Source organism: Crotalus tigris, unplaced genomic scaffold (genome assembly GCF_016545835.1).
Source record: "Crotalus tigris isolate CLP2741 ecotype Arizona unplaced genomic scaffold, ASM1654583v1 scf7180000024455.1231707, whole genome shotgun sequence".
NCBI classification, from domain to species: Eukaryota; Metazoa; Chordata; class Lepidosauria; order Squamata; family Viperidae; genus Crotalus; species Crotalus tigris.
In genome coordinates, this window is record NW_024100624.1 from 940,390 (window position 1) to 967,500 (window position 27,111).

General features: G+C 34.4%; 1 protein-coding gene across 1 annotated transcript in view; it reads left to right on the forward strand.

Annotated features, from left to right (window-relative positions):
• The window catches only part of LOC120303072 (CUB and sushi domain-containing protein 3-like), a gene marked incomplete at its 3' end in the record, with an annotated part of 446,767 nt that overhangs the window by 170,412 nt on the left and 249,244 nt on the right, over window positions 1–27,111 (forward strand). The window contains exon 4 of the mRNA XM_039332219.1: window positions 2,209–2,403. Within this exon, the coding sequence (XP_039188153.1) occupies window positions 2,209–2,403 (195 nt within the window). The remainder of the gene's footprint in view (window positions 1–2,208; window positions 2,404–27,111) is intronic.

Below are 27,111 nucleotides of genomic sequence, written 5' to 3' on the forward strand. Positions count from 1 at the left end.
CTTGAAGGTTGCTCCAAAAAGTTTATAAATCTTGCTTCTCCCACAGACTCAGAAACCAATACTTGTGAGGCTTCCTTAACCTCCTTCTTCTGTTGCTCCTTTTCTTTACATTTATATGTTGCACGGGATATCCTCTGCTCCTTCATCTCAACTTGTTGAGGCCCCTCCCCATTTTTCATAAATATAGGCTCTTCAGACTGCAATTCTACCTTCTTCTCTTCCAAAACTTTGAACATAATGGATGGCGATAAACATAATCCCAGGACCGAAGTGTAAAACTCTTTTGCTTTAAAAACTGTATTAAGTCTATAACATGTCCCCAGGTAATTCACCACCATTCCAGTCGGAACATCCCATCTGAACAACATTCGCCTCTTTTTAAGTTCGTCTGCTAAAAAAGCAAACTCCTTTCTTCTTCTTAAAATTTTAGATGGGATCTCCTTTAGAATTATAACATCTTGTGAAGCAATTTGAAACATCTTCTTATAAAAAGCTTGTATAATTTCGTTGCGCAGGGATCTTTTCCCAAAATAAATTACCACATCTCTTGGCAAATTCCTTTGCTCTGCCACCACGGAATTAACTCTAAATGTTTTTTCAATTTCACAGAGTATTTCCTCTTTTTCTCTATTCAAAATCACAGCAAAATCATTTGCAACCATCTCTCTCAGATCTCCTTGCAAAGATTCTCTCAAGCCTCTAATTCTTAAAGCATATTCCATTTGTCTATATTGAAGCATAAGAATCTCATCTTGAAAATTTTCCATCTCTTTTTCCATACTTTCAAATTTTCCCTCCATCAATTCCACTTTTTCTTCAACCTCTTCTACACGAGAATTCAACTTTTCAAGAACAGAGGCAACTCCTTTTAAAGCCAAAACTATCTCTTGTCTCAAAATCCTATTATTTTCCTCTGAAATCTCTTTCATTTCTTCCCTAATTTGAGATATAGCATTTCATATTATGTCTTGCAAATCCTTCACCGTTATTAAGTGTGCCAAAGAAGAGGGTGAAGCTATTGATTTAGGTTGTTGGGCTGAAGAAGAAACCACCTTAGGAGCTGTAGGAATTGCTGAACGCTTTGGAGCCATCTTAAAAAATCTTTACTCCTTCTTAAAAATTACCCAAAAAAGGAAAGAAAAAGTTAAACAAAAGAAAAAGAAAGATTAACTCCAAAAAATCCTTCAAAGAGAAATCATTATAATAAAAAGAAAAAAGTTAAAAAAAGAAAAGGGGAAGAGAAAAAAAATGATTAAATAGAAAAAATCCATTCCATTTTTTTTAAAGTACAAAAGACGAAACAAAAAAAATCCTTCAAAAAATAAAAAAGTTAAACAAAAATAATAATCCTCCTAAAATCCAAACCCAACATCAAAAAAAAAAATCATTATAAATAAACAAGTCCATTCCATTCCGTTCCAATCATTAAAAAAAAATACCAAAAAGCCTGCCGATCGCCATTTTACTTTCTCTTTCAACAAAAGAGAAAACAAAAAAAGGGAATAAAAATAAATAGAGAAAACCTTCAAAGAATAAAAGGAGTTAAACAGGAGAAATAATCCTCCTAAAATCCAAACCCAACATCAACAGATCATTATGAATAATCAATCCAATACACATTCCAGTCATTCCTTTCAACAAAAGAAAAAAGCAAAAAGAGGGAATAAAAGTAAATCTTTAAACTTAAAATCCAAATAAGATCAGAGGAAGCAAAAGCAAAATCCTCTACTCAGCTCTGTCCGCTTCTAAGAAAAACTCACCAGATCACTTTAATCGCGGTTGCAGGGGCTTGTTTTGTCCCTAGAGACAAAAGCAGCTGGGAAGCGGAGACAATCTGAACTCCGTGGGAGCACTCTTTTCACCCCCCCAAAAAAAGCCTTGGGGGTGCATAAGAGGCTCTACCTCTATTCAGACAATCCTCTTCCCCCTCCCTTTGCCCGGGAGGGGGATTTTGAACCGCTGAACAGCTGATGTCCGCTGTTCATAGCAATTCAAACACTTACCCAGGAGGACGGCTACAAAGTAGCCGCCATCGCGCGCGCAGATCCACCGGAAGCTCCCCATACTGTAATATCTTGAGAAAGACATAATTGATTGGGCTTGTACGTAAGAGCACTTTAAACAATGAGCTCTAGTTGTAATTCTTTTTCTTTTCTTTTCTTTTCTTTTCTTTACTTTATTTTACTTTACTTTACTTTACTTTTATAGAATTACAGAGCAGTTCTTGTGGAAATCCTGGAACGCCATCCAAAGGTATTTTATATGGAACACAATTTGATGTTGGTGACAAAATCCGATATAACTGCGTGACAGGCTACATCCTAGATGGTCACCCCCAACTTACCTGTATAGCCAGTTCAGTAAATACAGCATCCTGGGATTTTCCAATTCCTATCTGTAGAGGTAAGTTGAAAATCCAATGAAAACTAATATAAAATAAATATTTATTATAAAAATACTGATATTAAATGTTTAAAAGTTTAATTTGTAAAACTTTATTTTATTAGAACTAGGAGGGTGAGCTTTATGGTATTGGGTATTTATTAAAAATGTAGCTGATGATATGACTGAAATGCATGTTTGACATATAACCTGGATGACAAATAATATAGAATAAAGGTAAATGTGTTATTTGCAAAGTCATAATTTTTAAGGAATACTCTCTTCTAAAAGGAGCTCTAATATTAAGCCTACCTAAATGGTTTGGATTCAGGTTGTCTGAAACAGGTTTTTTTGGACAATCTTTCTCTATGTACATTGAAGTTGTTTGGGGAGACTCATCTACAAATGCAACAATCTTGTCTAGCAATAGCTCAGAATTAAAATTCTCCTGTAACTGTCGTGATTTCTAGCAGGTACAAATTAAAAAGGAAACTATTTTTGTTTTTACATTTAATTAGATGACATTTCGCTGAGAGTAAGCCCCACTATATGCAGAGGGATTATTTCTAAGGAGACACACATTAGATTGTATGGTTAATCATATATATGCTAGATCATTAATTATGCAAAAGATAAACTGGAAACTCAATTGCAAAAGAAGAGATAATATTTGGGAAAAGAAGAAGCCATACTGTTGGGAGGTATAATATTTAAAAAAACCACCCTAATATGAACTCCTCACAGTGGAAGAGAGTTGAAGAACATTTATTAGGAAATTCTGAGTTACATAACCACTGCATGTAAGAGATTATGTAACTCTTTCTCTTAAGTCTTATAGTTGTTCTTGTTGCTTTTGAAACTATGTTCTGCATTGGTTTTCCTAGGAAAACAGGATCCTGAAAACAATACAGTAGAGCTTAAATAAGGCATAGAGCAAGCTTTGGCTACAAGCAATCTATTTAAGTTATTTTAAGTACTGGTGAAATAGTGGTTGCCCTTGAAGTGTCTTCTTATAGCCAACAATTTATTGTGCAATTCCAACTTTCCTTTGCATGGCAACCTGTGGAAAAATAGTGCATCTTCAGAGCATCCAAGTGAGGCAGTGAAAGCAATTGCTACAGCCCTATACATGAAACAAGATTCAGTTCACAGTACTACAGAGTTTTGTTTGGAGTACAATCCCCAGGGTTTTTTTCAGTATTTGGTGTTCTTCTTTATTGGGGAATTCATTTTATTGAACAAAGGGACAGTGAGAGTTTACACTGATGGAGATCTAATGAAAGGAAGCTAGAGTCTAGAAATTCTTTTCATTGCCTGGCCACATGGAAAATTTACTGTATTAATATTTCCTGCTCACATACATGCTCAAAAAAAAAAGAAAATATGTTATGTGAGACTTTCCAACATGGAGTGTTTTAAGAATAGCAATTGAGTTTAAAGACAAATTTAAAATTGGGATCCTATTGCAGCAAAATAGTGGAGCAAGGAAGAATATTCTGATATCCAGAAAAAGAATCCCAGCACACCTGTTTAGCTAATAAATTACAATAATGATATGAATAAATAATACTTTGCTATTCTTTTGGTTCACCCAAAATTTATTGTCTGAGATCGCTTCCTCATTCTCTCCAGGCTCCGAAACTTCCATGTTTGCTAAGAGAATCTTTGGTTTTTGCACTACACACAGTATAAAAAGTTGTTTTCTCTGATCTGATTTAAATATGTTATTAATATTGTACATAAAAATAAAATAATAGTATATTAATACTGTGATTATGTAGACATGTTTGCTATGCAGATGCTTGCTATTTGTATTGCAGTTATTGAGTTAAATGAAATTTTATTTGGGGTGGGTCTGCTGAATACATCAGTGAGTGCTGTGAAAACATGTTTATCCCAACAGATCATGATGAATCAAATGCTGTTTCAGACCTACATATATACTTCTCATCAACTAAAAATGGAAAATATTATAACATCCGATAGAAGAGAGTGTTCATAGCTCAAAGCTGAACTGTGGGCTCCTTGGTGCTCTCTGATCTTGGTTGTTTACTTGCAGACATTTCATTACCCAATGAGGTAACATCATCAGTGCTAGAAGAGAGTGGGGTTTTCTGTATCATCTCAATTTTATTCCAAGGATTATGTTCAACTTGAAAGCTCTTTGGGTGCTATATATGTGTACATTTAAGACATTGTTTCAGTGGTTTAAATGACAGAACTTTGAAAATATGTAATAGTCCTAAATTCAATTATCAACAGAAATAAACTTTTCTGTGAAATGGCACTTGAGTGGCTGGACATGAGGGCTTACCATCTTCTGCAGTACATTCTGCTACCTGAACATTTGCATGTTTACTAGAGATACTGAATTCCTCCTCCTATTAAAGTGTCTGTAAAGAAAACAAAATCTTGAATCATAGATACATAAAACTTCAGAAATCAGCTGATTCCGTTTTTTCCCAATATTTTTCTAAGGTTGCACTTTGTGAAAATAGAGGCATAACCCAACCAATTATTTAACCCTATTATAATGCTGTAAACACAAGACCTTACTTTAAGTCTTATGAGATATCCATATGGTTTGTTCTTGTTAAGTCCAGTTTGAATGATTCTGCTTTCCTACTGAAGCTTATGCTGGACTAATTTGTCCTGTGTTGTGACTAACATAGAAGCTATGAGTTCCATTGCAGGTGTGGAATACATTACAGCTGTGAGGATGGGGGTTGTTCCCAAAGTAAAAAAAAAGGATACATGTTTACACTGTCTTCTGGTATTAGCAGAAAAGATAGCATTAGAGGGAATCCTCCCTTTGCTACGGAGACCAAGCAGAAGTTTTCTGTTCAATTTTGCTATCATACTGTTCATTGAGGAAGGGGATTCTGAATTGTATTGTAGTTTCCATCACTGAAATATCTGTTACATTTGAACATTCTGTGACTCATTTAAGTAACCATGATTCAGAGATTACAAATATTTGCTGCTATAAACCCATCTTGGACAGACAATCTGATACCTGACAGATCAGAATGGTTTTCTTAATAGGCTTGGGGAAATTACTTTGTCTGTCAGCAACCATGTAGAAGATCTGGTCAATCAGTGGGACAAGGAAATAACTTAGTTGGTTGATACTATTATTCTTAAGTGCCTTCTTCCCTGTAATAGAGCTCAAACTGTTTATAGAAAAAGTGAGAACAACAGAAGATACATAGGGGGTTGGAGCATGAGTGGAGAACTTTTGAGATGAATCAGATTGAACTCAGAATGGGCCATTTGTCAGATCCATTTGAAGTCCCACTACACAGCAGTAAATGCTGCCAAGTTTGGGCAGAATGAACCAATGATATTTTCCCATACTGTGTGACATCTGCTCTATATGCAATGTTTGGGAACACAGCTGGAACAATTGTAAGCTTGCCATGAACATTTTTTTTATCATCCTTTACAGACAAGGTCAATTGGATTCAATTATTTCTGGATACCACTGTTGGGAAGGCAACCGCTTGACAGGTTCCTGGCTATTATTTTTAACATTTAGATCTGGAGAACATAGTTATGGTATGTCAAGAGACGACACCATTAGTGACTTTTATTATTCTTTCCCTTTCTATCTGACTAAATTGACCAGGTTGGGAAAAAATCCACAAGTGAAACAGGTGACCAGTGCTTTCTTGAGTTTAAGCTGGATTTCTGCCTGAAGATTTTTCAAATTATAAATCGGTTTCAGATATTCAGTTCTTGGGTAGCATGACTGAGAATGACTTGCATTTCAGATGAATACCTTTTCTTCAGATATAATAAGCAGAACAACCAGGGGTGAAAACCTAGAACTAATAATCAAAGAAGAGCATTTGGAGTATATAGTACATTGTTGGTAAATAGTTTCACCAACATGGCAACTGCACTGGACAAATATGTCTCTTATTTAGTAAATTAAGCATGCTATAGCTTGGGTTCACTTTTACACAGGGCTGCCTAGCATGTTGCACAAGTAGGTAATGACTAGAAGACAAGATCAGCTTGCTGAAAACAACACTTTTTGGTTTTAAAATGTATGTAAAGTTATGCCAGAAAACACCGTAATTTCTGAAGATTAAATAGGTGAGGAAACTTTGTGGTGGAAGGAAGAAGAAGATACAAATGCACTGATAGTTTAGCCCTTTGGAAAAGGTAAAAGACAGGAAAACTAATGATTCCCTAAATGTTAAAATCCTCAACACTAAACATGTACCTATGAGAAATGAAATCATACTGAATGGCAATTTAGTTTCATAAAACGTTAGTAAAACATACCAAGCCATTTAAAATGGCTTGGATTTCCTTCTTAGAAACTGTACCTATGAGGTATGAATTCAAACCATATATAACAAAATCCATTTTAACCTCAGTACAACTTCCTGCCAGACAAGATACAGTGATACTTAATCCAGAATATTTGATCTAGATGCATAGCTTTAGGCCTAATCACAGTCTCTTAAATGAATCTAGTTATCAAACCACTAGTAAATATGTGTTTCAATACTGCTGTCCTGAAATCCAGGGTGGGGTGGGGTATGATAATAAACATAATGACAAATAAACCATCATTTTATATTATTTTTATCTATATTCAAAGCCATATACTTAGTCATTATTAATAGGTGATACATCATTAATGGTCAATATAGATAGCATTCTGATAAAGATATATATGTTCCCATCTTCTAGAAATGCACTGTCCATTTAAAATATTGCAGTCTGGATTCATGAGAAATCATATATAGGAAGTGCTTGTTTAACAATTGCCTCATTTAACAAACATTTACAGTTATGATGGTTATGAAAGAGTAAATTCATAACCAATCCTTGCACTTATGACCTTTGCAGGTCTGTAAGGAAAGAAAATTAGAAATAAGATAATCAGCACAATCACAGTTTCACTTAGCAATTTATTTTGCGTAACAACTTAGTCACTAGTCTAAATTGTGGTTACTAAATGAGGATTTACCTGTACAAGACAGGCAAAGATTAAATGGAGATTTTGATTTATTGTGTTATGAAGTGCCAATTACTGTGTGCATAGCCCATAACCAGTTTTTAAATTAATTTCTCCCTCTGCTGACATATGAATTTTGATTGGGGTATGTTAAATGATGAAACCTGACAATAGTTTTATTATCACCTTCTACTTTTCAGACAGTGTAGGAATTGTAGTCTGCCACATACTGCGGATTGGTGAGAATGATTCACCAAAGGCTAATAAATAAGGTCATGGTTAACTATAATATAGTCACTCTGTAAAGCTTATATTAATTAGGAGGTTTGATAATCAGGGATAATATCTTATATTTTTGAAAAGTTGTTCTATTTATAGGTAAAAGTTACAACTAGCTTATAACACTTGCTGTCTTTTGCAGTATGGTTTAACTGTTGCATATTAAAAAGGAACTATTTTTATTTCGTTTTATTGCTTTGATATGACAGACAAAAAGAAGTAAATTTGTAAAATGGGGAAAAGTGTAAAAACAAAACAAAACAGTTGATATTTAAGTAAATACAACCTTCAATTATAGGTAGTCCTCAATTTATTACAACAATTTATATTTCTAAGCAATGTGGCTGTTAAGTGATTTGCAACCAATTTTGTGATCTTTTTTGCCATTGTTGTAAAGTGAATCACTTTGTTGTAAAGTTGTTAAATGAATTATTGTCAAAAGCCGACTGGAAATATCACTAATGGTGATCACATGACCCCAGCATGTGGCAACCATCATAAATACATGCCGGTTGCCAAGCACAGATTTTGATCACATGACTGTGGGGATGTTGCAATAATTTTGTGAGGACTTGTTCTAAGTCACTTTCACAGTGCCATTGTCACTAAACAAACGGTTGTAAGTTGAGAACTATCTGTATAAGCATTTAGAAAAGTATGGCAATTGAATCTTTAAGCAACACCCTAAATCTTCACCAAACAAGTCATATTTGTCCAATTTTTCCATTCTATGAATAAGAAGGACAAGGCTGAAGATTCTTGAAACACAAGCATTTGCAGGCTTTGATTACCCTTTTTATTAATCAAATTGAGCTTGGTAGCAGGCATAGAAGTCTTTTGCCAAGGAGATGTATTTTTGAAATTCACACCTAAGTTATAGAAATAACTCCACTTTTTAGGAGTATAATTTAACAACACTACTTTAGTGGAAGCAGAAAAGACAGCTTTTAGACCGGAGGTCCCCAACCTATGGGCCACGGCCCACTACTGGGCTGTGGCCTCTTGGCCGTGTGAGTAGCTGGGTAGTGCATGCACATTTGTGTGTGTTCTCACCCCCCATGCCACTATTGCTATGAGTTTTGCACGGGCGGAAGCATTGCCACGAACCTGCACAAGAGGCAGGCGGACTGCAGTACATAGCATTGGTGTGAGCCTGGTGGCTCTGGCGCCACAAGCCTTACACAGGGCCAGATTTTGTGGAGAGCCTCACACACATGCTCGCAGGACTGTTTGCATGGTGTGCATGCTTGCGGCCTGTTTGTGCATGCACATACACATGTGGCCACATTCACATTTGCCCATGTGTGTGTAAGGTGTCTGCCCCTCCCTCTCCCACCAACCCCAAAAAGTTGGAGACCCCTGTTTTAGACCACCTTTAGCTATAGAAGCTGACTGGCCATCCATTCACAATATTCAGAATATTCAATAAATATGAAACAAGCTGAAGGAAAGATAAATCCTGAATGTTAATGTTAAGTTACTGCCTCTCTAGTATAGAAAAGTAGATAACCAATCCTTTCTAAACACCTGCTAATGACTCCAGAAGTTTGAAAAAGAATCTTATTTAAAATCAGAAGAAATATTTTTAACTATTTTTTTTTAAAAAAAGAAACCTCAGATCACTGATTTGTTAAATGTAATTTATATTTATTTTTATAAAGCTTTTCAGTTGTTGTTAAAATGGAATCGTTGGATTTAGCTTCTAAAAATCTCTGTTTAGTATATTAAAATCATAGGAGTTGTGGAAGCCACCAGTCAGTCAAGTCCAAGCAGAAAACTTGTTTTAATTGCTTTGATTGCCATTCACAGCATTAAAGCAATTTATGCTGTCTCTGTAACCCCTTAAACTCTTAAAAATATCTTTAACAAAAAAAAAAAAAAAACCTCATCTAGGGTATTAAGAATATTTTCAGCCTAACTTTTCCTGAAAAAGTATTGAGACAACATATTAAAATAGGGATTATTACAAACAGCTAATCTCTCATGAGAGTAAGAGTCAAATTCTCATTTTTTCCCAATAACATCCAAATGTATCTGGATGCCTTGAATATGGAAAATAATATGCGGTTATGACTATAATTATAACTGAGTGTTTGACAATAAATTCTTTGTTTCTAAAGTCAAATAATGAGCCTTTTAATAAAAAAAATATTGCCCATTTCAGTATGCATTTTTATAGCACTTAACCAGTGGTAAGCTTGTTCACCCCTACAATACATATATGAACATACATATATGGGGGAAATGGATTTTGTATGTAGCCAATCAGATTTATGTGGCAATTTACATCATATGAGTACTGATAATCATTTAGATGATGAGTTAAATTCCATCATTTGTATGATGATGTCAATGCCTAAATGATAAAAAGTCCTGCAGTGCCCAGATTTTTGATTCAGTAAAATTCCTTCATAATGTCTTGTCATTCCGTCAGTTAGTCTATTAAAATCAGGTTTCTTTCTATAGCCCAAGAGAGATCCTCTGCAAAGCATGTTAGAATCAACAAAGCACTTCTCTTGAAACATTAAAGCAATCACATCATTTGTGAAGGTTGCATGATTACAGTGAAAGTTTATCTTTGCTGAGTGCAGAGCTACATCAGTTTTCTGACAGTTCCAACAGAAATGTTATCTGCCTTGGAAAAGTAATTGCAGTGAGATAAGTGCATAACGACTTCCTTGGTCCACCTGCCATCCATTCTTCTTGTTATATGACCAGCGCATTGCCCTTTCAATTCTTTTACTTCTTGATGGTATGGTATACTTTTGTTTGTTCTCTAATCCATGTGCAGGTTTTTCTATCTTGTCTTGTAATGCCAAGCATGTATCTTTCCATGGCTCTTTGCGCCACTTGTAGCTCTTGGATGGATTGTGAGGTTAGTGTCCATGTTTCACCGGCCAAGGTAGACATAGAACGGATCCCACTTGACAAAAAGTGTCCCATGAAAGAGATCTAAAAAAGATGGATGGACAACATCAGCAAGTATTGCTGGCCCAATTGGCAAAAGTAAGCTTAGGACCATATTAGTTGGAAACATGCAGAAGAGGCCTTGATCCTGCAATGTATAGACAATGGCTAAAATGATGATGGTGATGATGATCATGATGATGATTGCATAATATTTCCATCAGGTATTATCTCCTTAGTGTTAACACTTGATTCCATGATTGCATTTAATTTTTAGTCTTTGCTTTCAAGCTGAGTAGAAATCTGTCGCAGCTCATTAAAGTAGGTGCATTCTAATTTGCAAATGAAGGACAATTGTATTCCTGCTAGAATATCTTATAGTTAATCCTTTCATCCATTTGAGGTTTATATATGACCTCTAGATCTGCAAGCTGGAATCACTGGCCATGTATCTTATCCTGCCCAGTTTTAGATGACAGCAACTGGAAATTCATCATACTTCTCATCAGCTCTTATATTTGGATATAATTCTTAGACTTCAAATAACTGAAAGGATTTGTGTCTGGTGTAGTTATTTATAAGGCAGCAATGATGGAAGAGCTTTCCTGACTGAGTTTTATCAGTCTTTGATTTGGGTGTGAGTTAAAAGGAACTTAATATAGTACAAGAGGCATACCCCAACTTTTGATAAATACCATCATTGTTACACTTTGGGTTATCTCCAAATGGTACCAATCCAAAAGATCTGCATTCAAATTCTTTACTTTTTACTTGCAAGTTCACTTAAAAATTCTACCCAAATTACTTTGTTTCCATGTTTCTATCAATTCAGGATGAGAAACATTATGAGGCATAATTTCCTGGCAATGTATTAGTTAATATCTGGGATTATTTTATTTTTCATGGAACAATGTGTTCGTGCATGCACACGCACATGCACAACACAAACTATTTACTTTCTGTTTGTGTGACACACATTTTAAAACTATAATAATATGAGTTTTAAATCAGTCAATCAAGATAGCACAAAAAACTATATTTTGCTTCTTGCTTTTCTTATCTTAGAAATGTTTAGACTGCTTAGGCTAAAAAAGTACCTTATTATTTATGTTAATAGAGGTTTAGTTTTAATAAATTAAGGTTTCATAAGTTTTTACTCTTCCAAACACTCAGTGTTATGGCCCTTCCAACAATAGTCTATGGATATGAAGTTTGGGACATTTGCAAACCCAGTGTTGAAATATTTTCAGGCGTGCAATGAAAGACGAATGATAAATATTTTTCTCAAAGATCAAATCAGGAATGAGGAAATTTTCTGACAGGCCAATTACAAAGATGACATAAAAATAGCAGTGCACCTTGTATGTTTATTTGGCGATAGGTTTCACATAAAATGTGGCATGGTGGTATGTCTATAATTGTCAGGTGCAATTTTCACATGTGAAGGTTCAGTTAAATTGTTTATTGCTAAAAGCCTACGGACAGGAATCTTCTCAAGTAATAGTCAGCATCTGCTTAGAGTTAGATAAAAGTCAATGACACTGAAGGGGGGTTAGACTTAGTTCCTTGTGGCTACTACGGATTCTAGATTTATTGATTCCCCTTTTTACTCCTCCTCCAGGTTCTGCCATCCCTTCTCCTACAATAATTGCACATGGCCATTCAACTATCCTCCTTTAAGATAGATTGACTGTATATGGATCTTAGTCCAAATAGGAATATTGTAGTGAACATTAGACAGCTGGATATGATGATAAAGTGATACAATGAAAGTGAAGTTTTTATAAAACCTTACTTTATTAGTAAATTATAGCCCCAAAGTGATCCGTTAGAGGAACACAGATTAGAAAGTCAGAAAAGAAAGTAACTCCAAGTAATTGGCAGTTTTTTCTTTGTTTATTGGATGTGGAAATACAATTTTTCCCAAGGTTTGCTCACAAGATTGTATATTTGGTTAGTCTTGCTGGTTTTAAAGTTTTCTCTTTAAAACCAGCAAGATAGCATTCTTATCTCTGACAATTTGGCAATTTAAAAAAATAGCAGTACTGATCTAAATAAGGTGAAATTCAACAGTATTTCTAGAAAAGATAGGATTTTTGCCCTTTGAGATAATTTCTTAGCTACGTCTTTACCTTCTTTACACTGATATGACATTATTTGAGAAGCAGCTTTAAGTAACATACTAACGTATGATTTAATGCAGTAAATTTTATTGAATTTTAATGGCACTCCTCATTTTAAATGATTAATTTTTACACTATCATTACCATGGTAATCATTGGCATTAGCTTCCCAGGGAGGAAATCTAGTATTTCCATGCAAGTGTGTATAAATTTAGATGCAGATATAGATATAGATGCATATAAACACTTTTTTTCTTCCCAACCACTGAAAACAGTTGTTGTGGGGGGAAAAATACTAAGTATGTTTGCTGTCTTGATTAATCCCATGATCTATTAAGAAACATCTAATAGGAACCAGTAAAAAACTAATTATTAGATCATACTCTATTATTAACTATTAGTTAAACTAATTATAAATTCAATTATAATTAGTTAAACTAATTATAAATTTCCCATAGCATTCAAATATTTTATTAGTATTTGCTATTTACTACTATTTTACTATTGTTACAATTGTTTTTATTTTAAATTTATGTATTCACAATACATTTTAAGAGCAGTATATCAATATTACTTTATTTAAAAAATTACTTTATTTAAAAGTCTGCAATGTTTGCAGCAATGAGAGTTTGTTTTATAAATTTAACTGTAACTTAAATTTACACGCCAATTTGCAAGACCTATAAGCATGTAATGAACCCTACAATAATACAATAAAGTACAAAATATAAGATAAGAATCATAAATTCTAAATTAAAATCAATAGAATGAAATGAATTAATTCCTAGAAAGTTGGTGAAAATAATGCATTTTGCTATTTATTTATATTTTGTTATTTATTTAAATAACAAAAATCCTTGTATTTAGGATGGATAACTCCATTTCCTTCCTTCCTTCCTTCCTTCTTTCTTTCCTTCCTTCCTTCCTTCCTTCCTTCCTTCCTTCCTTCCTTCCTTCCTTCTTTCTTTCTTTCTTTCTTTCTTTCTTTCTTTCTTTCTTTCTTTCTTTCTTTCTTAATATCTGTACAGGGAAACTTTAAAATAGAACTGAATTTGATGTGATTTATTTTTGAGTAACACTGCCTAGAGAGTAAACATTTCTACATAATGAAAACATCTGATATTAAAGCCTTTGGAAAGCCCAAAGTTCTTATTGAATTAACATAGCAATACAGGAGTCCATAAAGAAGATCATGTTTTTGTTACCATCATTTTAATAAACATAGATGTCTGTACATTGTAAACAATGTAAAGGACAGGTGTCAAATTCACTGCATCACGTGACCTTTTTTGCATTACCTGAGCTAGGGTGGGCATGGCCTCTGCAAGATGCAACCTCCCACAGGCTGGCAGTTTGACACCCCTGATGTAAGAGATAAACGTAGAGCAGTATCTGGAATTTTCAACTGACATAGTGCCACAGCTGGGACAGTTTTGGATTTGTTAGGTTCAAGAATATTCTCTTTCTATTAGGTCATCCAAATTTCACTATCTTTCCTATTGCAGTTTTCTGAAGATAGAAAATGATAGAGTATAGGGTACAGGCAGAACAGAAGGTTTAGGAAAAGTACCTTTACATCTTGTTAAAAAAACACACTGGATTGTTTCCAGTCATTTATTTCTACCAATGTAAGAATAGATTATCTCCAATGATGACATTGGCATTCTCTTGTCTGAAGATCTCATTGGCAGACCCAAAATTGCTCGAGAGGTTTGAGGCATATTTAGAAAACCTTTGAAAGGTATATAAAAATTATAGGGGAAATTTCAAATGTGTGGAAAAAGCCCACCTAGATCACATTAGATACTATCCAATTATTTTTTTAACTATATTTCCAGTAATACTTAAGAACTAGGACACTGAATGTGGGATGCAGTAATTATGACCTCTGCTTGACCATTAACTATTCATTTGCTAATGAAGCTTTTTTGACTTGACAAGACCTTTAATTCTTATATGAAATTATCTATCATATGTCCATCAGTCCTTCCTCTGTCCTTTATTCTCTATCATCTATCTAGACATATACAGTATATCTTATACCTTTTTCTGTCTCCTAATCTATTAGTGATAGAATCTTCCTTAGTAACCCTATATATTTGATAAGTATGCATTTTTTAAATTTTTAATGTCAACTTTTTACTTAACTTTTCTTTAAAGAATTCCAATTGATTACAGATTCTTTGAGGTTAACAAGGTCAAAGGAGTGTAAATTATATTTGCAAGTTTGAATTTTAACACATTTCAGTCATTACAATTATATGATAATAAGAAATAGTTTGAAATCATTGCGCTGTGAGGTTGGACCATTTTTTGATCACTCATTTTTGAAATTGCACTGTTCTGACCTTTCTGTTGCCATAACTATACATATTAGTTTGAGTTCATTTTTTATATTTTAATGTTTTTTTAGTACTTGAATATTTCTGACCTTATGATTCTGATACATTTTAGTAAATCCAACATTGAAATGTAAAATCCAACCATTTGATAATTTTCCCTAATTCCATTCAGTTATATCCCTCTGTCCTTCTATTAGAAATAACAGCAGGATTATGTACATTAGTTGGCTGAGCACCAAGGGAAGCAAGCATTTCTCTTAATTTCACAAGAAGAAGCCAGCATGAAGGTTAGCTGCCACCTCCCATTTTGGGCCACATCCATCTGGAGTTGACTTTCAAAATAATCTGGTCCATCAGAAGTGTTTGTTCTTAGTTTGCCATATGTCAGCTTAGTTCCATTTAACTTTCCATCTTCTCATGCAGTCTTTCTCAGAGCATAAACAGTATTGTCAAGGTAAATAATGCCTGTCAAATCTCTTTTTTTGGAAAGTTTCTGCTCTGGAGTAAAAGTCATTTAGTGTTGGTCCATTGATTGAAGGTTTTGCTAATGAAACTGAAAGTGGAATCATTATATTTGTCTTTTGCTTCCCTCTCTAAATTTGTCTAGAGAGGAATCATTGAAATCTGATTTGGAAGAAGCAAAGGGAGTTGTCAGAAGAATAAAATTTCCATTAAGCAAGGAAACTAAGCAAGGTGGATGGATTCAGTTACAGTAGTGATGAGTGCACCATTGGAAAACTTGGAAAGTAAAGTTAGGAACAGGTGGTTATGGGAAAAATCTATTTATATAGTTAAGTCAACACTGACTTAAAAGCATATACTCAATCAACATAATAAAAAAGGAAATTAGATGTGGTTGCATTTTATTCCCACTATCTTTACCTGGCCTTAATTCCAAGCAATTAGTAAAATTGGGGAGAACAAACACAGATCAGTTTTTCCATTGGATGAGGAAAAGAGCTATACTCGATGTGATATGAGAGGGGTAAAAAAATAAGTTCAAGAACAGCAATTAGACCAGGGAGACAAGAAGGTAATTCAATATAAGAAACAAAGACAGCAAAAGCCAGAGGTTAGACATTATGTGGAAGAATATCTTCACCATTGTCCTTAATGGGTTGGGGCTGATGAGAAATGGAACCAAACAATATGAGAAGGACAGAAACCTTCCTGTTATACCTTTAATACAGAAAGGAACATAATTGAGACCAGAACTTCTGTTGCTAAGTGATGTGGTCATTAAGTGAGTCATTCCCAATTTCACAACCTTTTTGGACACAGTTGTTAAGCAAATCAGATGGCTGTTAATCAAACCTTTTCCCATTACTTTTGCTTTTTGGAAGCCACCTGGAAAGGTCACAAATGACAGTCACATAACAATCACATGAGATACTGTAATTGTCATAAATGCATGCCAGTTGCCAAGCACTTAAATTTTGATCATATGGTTATATGATCAAAATTTAAGTGCTTGGCAACTGGCATGCATTTATGACAATTACAGTATCTCATGTGATTGTTATGTGATTGTCATTTGCGGATGCTGCAGTGCCATAAATGCAAGGACCAGTTGCAAGTCACTTTTTCCAGCACCATCATAAATTCAAATCATCATTAAATGAACAGTTGTAAATAAAGTACTCCTATAATACACATTCTATGATAGGAACATGTTATCTGTTTAGAATATGTAGACCAACTATCCAATGAGTTTCAGTTCACTTTCCCATACTAAATGGGATCTGTTGCTAAATAATAATAGCCAGCCTAAGATTTTCCAGTGCTGAGAACTGGTCACAAAGCAAAAGGTTCTGGCCCCATTGACTATTGCTTTGGAATCTTGTCACCACATTATAAAAAAGATGTTGTGACTTTGGAAAAAGTGCAAAGAAGAGATGATTAAAGGCCTGGAAACTGAAACATATGAAGAACACACACACTCTCTCTCTCCCCCCCCCTCTCCATTCCCCTGATTATTCATGCTAAATTGTAAAAAGAAAAATTCTAATACATATAGATCTAAAGTCACTTGTCTTCACGGCCATATGAAAAATGGAAAGCAAATATATTAATTATAACACTACACTAATGGTCTTTCAAATGACTGATAAAAGTTAAAGTCATATTTTTTGGTGTTACCTATTCAAAAGCAAGGGGGAAAAAATGCTTTTTTTTATAGCTCTGCTAGCCAAATGGCAGTGAGCTTGCATCATTATAACTATTGTTACATTTGTGACAGGATTTCATTTAGAACAGGGGTGTCAGACTGCTGGCACGAGGTCCAGATGCATCATAGCGAAACTGCGCCCACCCCATTGCCGACAATGGCAAAAAAGTTGTGATATGTCACGACACGTCGCATGACGTTGTGAGTTTGACACCTCTGCTTTAGAATATATTATATATATATTAAGGCCAGGAGACAAAGACAGCAATATTTATAGATATTTATAAATATTTAGCTAGTAAGTGAGACACAATGAAAACAAGGTAATATCAGGTAATATCAGAAGGCAGTTACAAAATAATTATAAGAGTTGATTTTAGAGTAGAAGACATTCTTGTACAGTCAAAACTTTGTTCCATGTGATCACAGACATTAATTAATGACATGCTAAATGATAAACAGCTGGCATCTTAGCTAAAATAGTTATCTCTGCAGCTTTCAAAGATTTTATGTGCTGAGTTAACCTTTTAGCTTACAAAGAAAAAAAAATCTACACCAGATGAAGACAAATGAAGTGATTAAAGTCACAGCTGCTTCCAGTAGGTAACAAAAGAGACAAATATTAACCTTCACAATTTCACAATATACCATTGAAGAGCTTGTATGACTTTAATGTCACTTAAAAGGGGAACAAATTGAACATTAATGCTCCAGCATTAATTCAGACAGTCCATCCTTTAAACCTGACACACTTTTTAATAGTGATAATTATAATAATTACAATTCCTTTTCAATCTAGAAGCTATTTCAACTGAGTCAGAAAAACTACAACATTGACAACAAAGGAATCATACCCACAAAACCGCTGATACTGTATTTCAGCTAGAAGGGGAAAGTAGACATTGATTCAGGGCTGACTTGGACTATTTTTTTTTATTCTGTGTTTTTTTAAAAAAATCTGAAATTTGAGATTGCACATTTCCCTTAATAATCGACAGGCATGTGGTTTATGTGTCACTTCTTTCCAGCCTCTGATACAACAGCTTTTTATGAAGTCATTTGCCACTCAGATATAAGAAATGACACTTGATTGTCAGTTCATCTTTCTAGCTGTCTCCACTCTTCATCTTTGGCTGCCATTATGTTGAAGGCACTTTAGCATGTTCCATTCTTCTGCAAGACTTAAAGATAATATTGTGCTACCAAAGCTCTGATAATAATAGCTTGGTGCCAACATGGTGATGCTCTTTCTTGATAATGAAAGCTGAGCAATTATATATCCTATGGAAATGACCATTCTTTATACTTGAACTCAGCTGACAACCAAAATAATGCTTTTCTTTTCAAGGGTCTTTTTGTAGACCATCTGCTCATTTTCATGTGCTAGAAAATCCTGCCTGGTGTGCACCGACATTTTAATATCACAATCATTTAACTTATGTCCCAGTTCAAATCCTTAAGTCTGGAATATCTAAAATCAATTGTTGGTCTTTGCTACATGGCCTGTAGGATGCAATCCTCTGCTCCTCTTCCTGGGAGCAGACCTTCCATTTCTGAATAGAAAGTATAGCCTATGTTCAGACAGCAAAATAGTACTGGAGGGATCCATATTGCAGTGGAAAAACCTTTCAGATCCTCCCTAGCAATTAATTAGCTTCTCATGGACATATGCAAGCCTCTCTCAAGACTCCAGCTCTATAACAGATGGACTTTGGCATCATTGATATATAAAGCATATGTTCTATAAGCGAACTTCAGAAAACCAACTGTGAAAATGTGCACTATATCAAAAGAAATGTGTTATTTTCTAAAGCACACGTATTGCCTGAGTAGACTTACCCTTTTTAAGGTCATTTGTTCATCTTCAATGTGACCATAATTTTTTGTTAAAAGGGAAGGAGGGAGGGATGAAGCCATCAGGAAGCAACTAATGTATTTTAATAGGAATGATACATCATGAATTGTTTAACTGTGGATTATGAATAAGCCTTCAATTGATTACATTCATGCCATAGTTAGATTCACATAATACACCAATCCTAAACATATATTCATTATACACATAAAATAATATAAATCTCACACCTTAAAATGACTTCCAACATTTCTTCTGTAATTTGACAAACACTTTCAGGATGATTTGTGCACAGATGATTGCCACTTTTGTGTGGCATTTGTGCATAGAAGAGAATATGAATTTTGATTCATGCAATTAAAGCCCTTTCATAGTATCTAGAGGGGATTCATTTCAATCCATTTTTCAAGGTACTAAAATAGATATGCAAACCTGGGGCACTGCAATTTTCTGTAGAGTGCGGTTTGCATTTATTAGTATAAAATTATTTTACTTGTGGGGAAAATGGAAAAAAACTGCAAATAGAAGGACACAAAGTACAAATTTTCCATTTTTCAATTGCATCTGCAGATTTCTATATTGGCTACTGTAGTATAAAGAGCTGCAGTAATGTCAGGTCCCCAAAGAGAGATTTTTCAGGAGTGACCGTGGAAAAAATCTATCTGCATGGAACAGGCACTTCTTCATGAACACTTAATATTGGATTTTGACAAACTATAGTTAAATGTCATTTTTTTTGATTCCATAATGTTTGCACTCCTGACTGAGGAATTCTGGACATTGGAGTTGACACATCTTAGAGTTGTTAAGGTTGAAAAACATTGATTTAGAGGATTATCTCTTAAACCAGTGGTTCTCAAACTTTTTAATGCCGCGACCCCCAACCCCCAAGACTACTCAACCGGTCATAAGTCGAGGACTACTCAACCGTTCATAAGTGCAGCACTGTTTGCAGAATGGGACTTTTGGCGGGCTCAGCAGGGCAGAGACAGCCTGGACAATTCCTATTGGCTTTTGAAAGCCAATAGAATTAGACTCTATTCAAGAGAGTCTATTCTATTGGCTTTCAAAAGCCAATAGAATAAAAGGGAGTAGCACAGCTAAGGAAAAGGGGGAAAAAATGGCGGACTGTGTTGTTTGACGACTCCCGTGAAATGGTCGTTTGACTCCAAATGGGGTCCCGACCCACAGGTTGAGAACCACTGTCTTAAACCAATGCAATATCATCATCCAAATTTTTGCATGCAGCAATTCTTGATTCACAACATTATGAAAATCCAATAGAGATTCTTCTTTTTATATTTTTATATTTTATTTATTTATATTTTTCATGACACAGAGTGCAGGATATGTAAATTATCTGTCAGCTCAAAATAATATAGGTTTGGTGTTCTCTACCTGAATGGTAAGATCAATAGAGAAGCAAATTGTTGAACATAGTATGGTTCTTTTTGGTTTAAATTTACAGGGACATGGCCCAAATGGCAAATAAGATGTGTTTCCATGATTTTTCATAACAAGATATATGTCATATCATTCCAAGGCTCAGATCAATTCCATTCTATATGTCAATTTATTTGTTCTGGGTTCAGACAAACCAGAATGTATAAAAAGTTGTAGATATTCTGCCACGGGAAATTGGAATTCAGGACAAATCTCTTGAGAACAAAAAACTGGAGAACTACTAAATTTCATCAAAATGTTACACCCTTTGCTACTGCTCTTTACTGCCATATAGTGTTTATCCTGATTTTTGTAGCCTCAACCTTATTCAACTTAGCTGTAGGTATTCTAATTAAAAAATGTGAGGAAAGATGGGTGGCTTCATGGTTTTGGTCCATCATACTAAGCAAACTCTTCTTTTTATCTACTGTTGATGTTGAGATCCATATACATTTATATAAATGGTGAGTTCTGTCAACTTCAAAGAATTCTGAAACCTGGTACAAAGGGCATTGAAATGGTACAGATACTCCACTATGCTTATTAAGTCATAATAATTGTTGTGGTGGTCTTGCGTTATCATAGTTTTGCCCACCAAAAAGCTATATGCTGATGACTTGCTTTGATTCAATTGACTTTTTTTCTGATTTAATTCGAAAAGCAAAGAGCAACTGTGCTTGCTTGGCTCATGGATTTTTTTGACGGGTTGTCATACATTCATCCTTTGCATTCTGTCATACCGACTGCATTGCACATATAGTACACCAATATCACTTCTGTAGCAGACCAGCCAAGCTAAGGTATATTAGCATGAGGTTTTTTGCATTTACTTCAGTTGAGTCCATCTGCTTTTCTTTTCATTTTGAAGGAGTACACATTAATTCAATTGCATGAAGCCCGTCAGTAGCTTACCTTCCAGGGAGTTGGATGATGGTATGATGATGGGGAAGAAAGAATAGTTCTCTTTTTCTAATACTAGCCTAAGCACCGACATCTCTGTGTAGTATGAGGTAATGTGGCTTCAGAATCAGGATAAACTTTGTCTGATCTAGTTTGGCCAGGGATTGAAGTCCAGTAATGTTATCATTGGTCAGGTGTGAAAAGCAACTGAACATGGCTTTGGGCTTATGGAAGTTTTAGGGGATAGATGATATATACATTCAATGCAATTGTCACAGAGAGAAGGGAACCCATATTATATTCTTTAATGTGAGACACATTCATTAGTTCTGCTCTGAAAATCCCATCCAAGGAGCCATAAAGTTCAATGTGAACTTTATTCAGTGATGTTTCTAAGGACATGCATCCAGTGTACATCTCTCATGATGACAGATAAATACCCATGACTGTGTGATTTTCTCAAGTTACATGAATTACTGGCTTATAGAGTGTCCCAGTTGAGTAAGAATTATGATGCCAACATTTTGGGAAATCTGAAAACATTAAGGAAATAACCTTCAGTTTTCCTCCACTGGTAGTTCAAAGAAATCCAGCAAGGAGAGGTTTATTTTAACAATAAAGGGAAGTAGTTCCAAAAATTAATTGTCCAAGTGTTATTGGTTGAGATTTATCCAGCTTTATCTATTATAGAGAACAAACTTATTTATTCTCCATAGTAGATAAAGATGTAAGTTGTTTGGCAAAAGATATATTGTTGAGCAACTATTACCAAGTATAGCTGAGATTGGTCTCACTTGCCCAAAACCCATGTTGACCCTTTCCTTTAACTTCTCATGACTAACTCAAGAGATCCAGAATGAAGAATATTGCCATGCTGACCAACTAGCAACATTTCTCTACTACATGGCAATATGGCAAACACAATGCCACAAAATGAGGTTGGTGATGTTGAGCATGCTAGGAAAAAATCAAACCTGAACCAGGAACTGCTGCTAGAAGAATATCTGCTGGATGATTCAGTACCATTTTGGTTGTCTTCTACCTGGGCTATTTCTCTCCACAAGAATAAGTGAACTTCTGATAAGTCTGATAACTAGTCTGACTAATTCTTTAACTATCCTAGCTCTTCCAGCCATGCTTATTCAGTAGATTTTTTTAAAAAAAGATGGAGGGACATAGAGAATTCAACTACTAGCAGCTAGGTCCTACACTGAACACTTAAGAAAGTGTTAAGAAAACTTAAGTCTCTTAAACAGAATATCAAATATTTCTATTAATGTATGTACACATATATCTAGCATGCAATAGTGTGACAATTCAGATCAAATAGAAGAACTCATTCCATCAAATAAGCAAATCACCTATATTTGGGATGGGGAGGATGTCCTTTTTAACTTTATAGTCATTTTGTAATCAGTGAAGAAAAACAGTGGAAAAGGATGAGAAGGGGGAATCTCATTTTGTTTTACTAAAACTACTACCCATTTTAATACAGTGAAACAAAACTGAGAGTAGCTTGGCCCAGAGAAAGGCTATATATTTATCACTAGTCACAATAGAGTATTTCTCCAATGGATGTTAGCCTTACTATGACCCTGTATGTGCTACAGTTTCCTTAAATATCTACTCTTTCACTCCAGGATTCCATCCAAATCATCTTACTTATCCAGACCCTCCTAACTCTATTGGCCTAGATGTCTATGGAAATTCTCCAAGAATTGAAGAAGCTTCTTGGATGAGAAGAAGCTTCAAAGAAAAACAAAGTCCAGTTGTCTTTTGAAAAAGCACTTTTAGATCTGTTGGCCTAGATAAGAAAACTCAACAACCCAATTGCAAGATAAACAATAATGTCCAATCAGAGCAATAAAGTAGAACATTCAAAATATTTTCTATTAATTACCAAATCTAATTTTTATAAAGGAATTATTACAATAGTCTAATCTGTATGTTAAAGAAGCAAATAAGAAGCAATAGCACTTAGTCTTATATACTACTTCACAATGTTTTACAGCCTTCTCTAAGTATTTTATGATATCAGCATATTGCCTCAAACAATCTGGGTCATCATTTTACCAACCTCTGAAGGATAGAAAGCTGAATTTTGAGCTGGTCAGGATCAAACTCCTGACAGTGAGCAGAGTTAGTCTGATGTTTATAGACACCAATTTAAAATGGTGGTTCAATACAGTAACCATGGAATGTTCTGTTGGAATCTGCCAGGTCTCCTGATTAATTTGATTTGCATTTTCTATAGGATCATTATCTTATTTGTTTTTAGCTGTAGAATGCTATAAAAGAATTGCCTTCATTTATTATTAATTATTATCAATAATAGATCAAAATAAATAAAAGTAAATAACTGTAATAATACATGAGAGTGATATTGGAAGACAAGAGGAATGTCCTCTGTCTGGTCAATTGTCTGATAAGAGGCAGCTTGGTTTACAGGTGGGTCAAGGTCATCTTTCTTACTCTGTAAGATACCAAGCATCAATTTATAATAGTCAAATTCTTGCAAAATCTTTAAAGTATCACACAATGGTATGTATTTTTCATTTCAGTGAAGGAAACCCAAACCCTTTGAGACATTGTTCTTATGAATGCAACAATGGTTACCTAATGATTCTTCAACAAAAGCTTCTTACAAAATTTCAGATTGTATGTATTCCTTGAGTCTGTAATACATTATTGTAATATATATATAGTCCATCATTTGTAATATATATCATTGTATCATTTCAAATCAGATTAAAGGTTGGTTTTCTAGGACCAGAGGTAGATAGACAGGAAAAAAATTCTAGCCATGTGTTCCTAAAGAGTGGACACTGACTTGATAGCCCTTAATCAATCAGTGTATATATTAATGGTGGCAGTTCATTTGTCTTACCAGTTTGGGAAAGCTTAATTGTAGCCTATTCCATTTATCAATTTCATGCTGTTCAATTTTAAGGGAAATGAAACCTTTTTTTTTTTATAAAATGGAGGCTGTTGGAGTTAGTCTTCTCTGAGCACTCTTGTCTAGGAAGAAGCACTACAAAAGACCCATTCAATCTTAACAACAACAACCACAAAAAATATATATGCCTTTTAGGTCAAAATTCCTTTATTGCATGTGTCAGTGGTAAAGGAACTAAGCTCCTGCCAAAGTTAAATTTGGCAATTTCATAAAATAGCCACATATAGTTATTTTTTCTATGCTTTCATATAAAATACCTCTTCAAAATACCGTTGGCGGAAATGAGAATGTTGTATTAACATATACATCAATGACACAGGAAATGAGAATTCTGTATTAATGTATGCATCAATGGCATAGCATACATTAGTGCTTTGATCAATAAGAAATTGCATGTTTCATCCCTCCCATGATTAAGACTTTTAAAAATTAAAGTGGCCCGAATCCCAAGAAATCACTAAATATCAGTTTTTACTAATTTCATCAAGATCTCTGTTTATCTGCTCTTATATAACTGTATCAAAATAATGTATGAAAACTCACTAGAGTTCAAATCAGTTTCTCACAAGTCGTGTTTTGCTTTTGGGGGAGAAGGTAAATCATGTACAGTGGTGAATTTCTGAATTAGAGGCATTTTCTTACTTAGTAGATTCCATCAGCCTTATTAAGAACATGGACACTCTGAAATCAACCGAAAGGAAGCTGGAACAGTTATGCAACCTGCTGATTTTCTATGTAGATTGTGTTTGTGATTTATTCATTTACACTTATGAACCTTTGTATTTATAAACCAAGATTTATTGCAGCTCTGTTGTTAGAGATTTTATAACTGATGGGAAAAAACTCAAGATGCTCATATTTACCCACTAAGAGGAATGTGCATATGAAGTGATGGATGCTTATTCTTGCATAGAAGGACTTTTAAAATTCTTTTTCTATAATACATTAATCTGGACCATGGGAAGAGCTCACACAAATTATGAATATATGAATATTTAATATATTCAGTAATAGAGTAATTATTTGAAGTGTTATTAGACTGACCAAAACTGTAAAACATTGTCTCTCCTCAAATTTGGGTTTATATGTATAATCTACAAATGACAGATTATAATTGCTCTTAGTGATTAAAACTTTAAAGCTTCATACAGCCTATCAGACATGATTTGCAAGCTTTAATTGCACAGAATTATTTCTTTCTTTGCATTGCAAACAACTTTTGGTTTTATATTTATATCAGCACAGTCCAGAGCATTTATTTAATAGTGCTTTGGAGCTGATCCTCCAGATCCTGTATTTTATGAGTAAAATAATTTTGACATGAGATGTACAAAGGCCATTAGTTTCATATGGTGCTTTCTCTGATACGCAGATGGTGCGATCATGTATTCAATCACATCAAGATTATTTTTTCAGGTGCAAAATCCTATTAATAAATTGTAATAAAGACTTTATGTACATTGATAGAAACACAGAGGGTTGCATTAATAATCAAGAAGAAGAAAACTTTGAATGAACTCTGAGTTGTAAGGGACTGAGAACGTAGTGGTAGTGTTATATTGTTCTCAAAGGATTAGGTTTGTAACTTATTATCTTCTTGGACTCCATCTTACCTGTGGAACATGGATATTTCAGAGGTGGGTTTATCAATGGTGTTGGTGGTGGCTTTGTATTTTTATCAGTTGAGGCTAGGAACCAAGTACATCTGTTCCTAAAAGGAATAGAACTGGCCTTTGTTACCATATAGTACAGACACTCTTCTAGACAACTCTATTCTGGTCTGCTTTGCTCTGCTCTGTTTAGAATTGTTTAAGGGCTGCAAAATTGCCTGATACAAAATGTAACTGTTGCTGGGAGAAAAGTTTTTCAGTAAGTTTACATGAGTTGTACTGATTGCTTTTGGATTTAGGATCAGCCTCCTTATGTTCTGAGTCATCCAGAAAGTTCACTATGAGATTGGATATGTGATGGGCATGAGAAGTACGGTAGGCCTTTTCAGAAAGGAAAAAAAAAAAACACTTTATATGACTTAATACTTTTGCATGAAATTTATTTTCATCAGCTTTGATTTTATGCTATATAGAAAAATTCCTTTCCTCTCTAACATACTTTCTACTTTTCGTTTTCAATTTTCATTGCTGTTAATTCTTTCAGAGGAAAATGTATCCTGGCTGCTAAATATTGGCAGAACATAGAGAGAGGTGAAAAAGCCTTACTAAGCAATCTCTATAATTTAGCTGAAGGTCTATTCAGAATAGGTCAAGTCCTATTTGTAATTTCTGAGAAAAGTAATAGTGAGAAGTCAAATTCTGAAGGACTGAATTTTAAGTTCTTTACATAATTATGCTTTCACAAAAATTAAAGGAGACTAGATGCTTGAAAGCATTTTGTTATATGAGATAGACACTGTCCTGAGATAAAAGTGGAAGCTTCTTTAACACATATTTCTATCCATTATGGGATTAAAAACAAACCTGCATGCTGCTGCTATACTCTTATTATATTTTCATGTCAGGTACAAGTTTTTTTTTCAACTAATTCAGAGCCTCAGCAGTCTTCTAAGAGTATAGCCATTACCACTATAATTTAGTAAATATATTTTACTGCTGGTCATCCTTTTCTTTTTCCTTTCATCTTTTCCAGTATTATGAAACTGGGTCTTCATATAATGGTTCAAAATAGAACCACTTGAGCCTTGCCATGTGTATCTTCAATGAAATATTTGGATTGATTTGTTCTAGGATCAGTTTGATATACGGGTATCAACACTCTTCTTGACTTT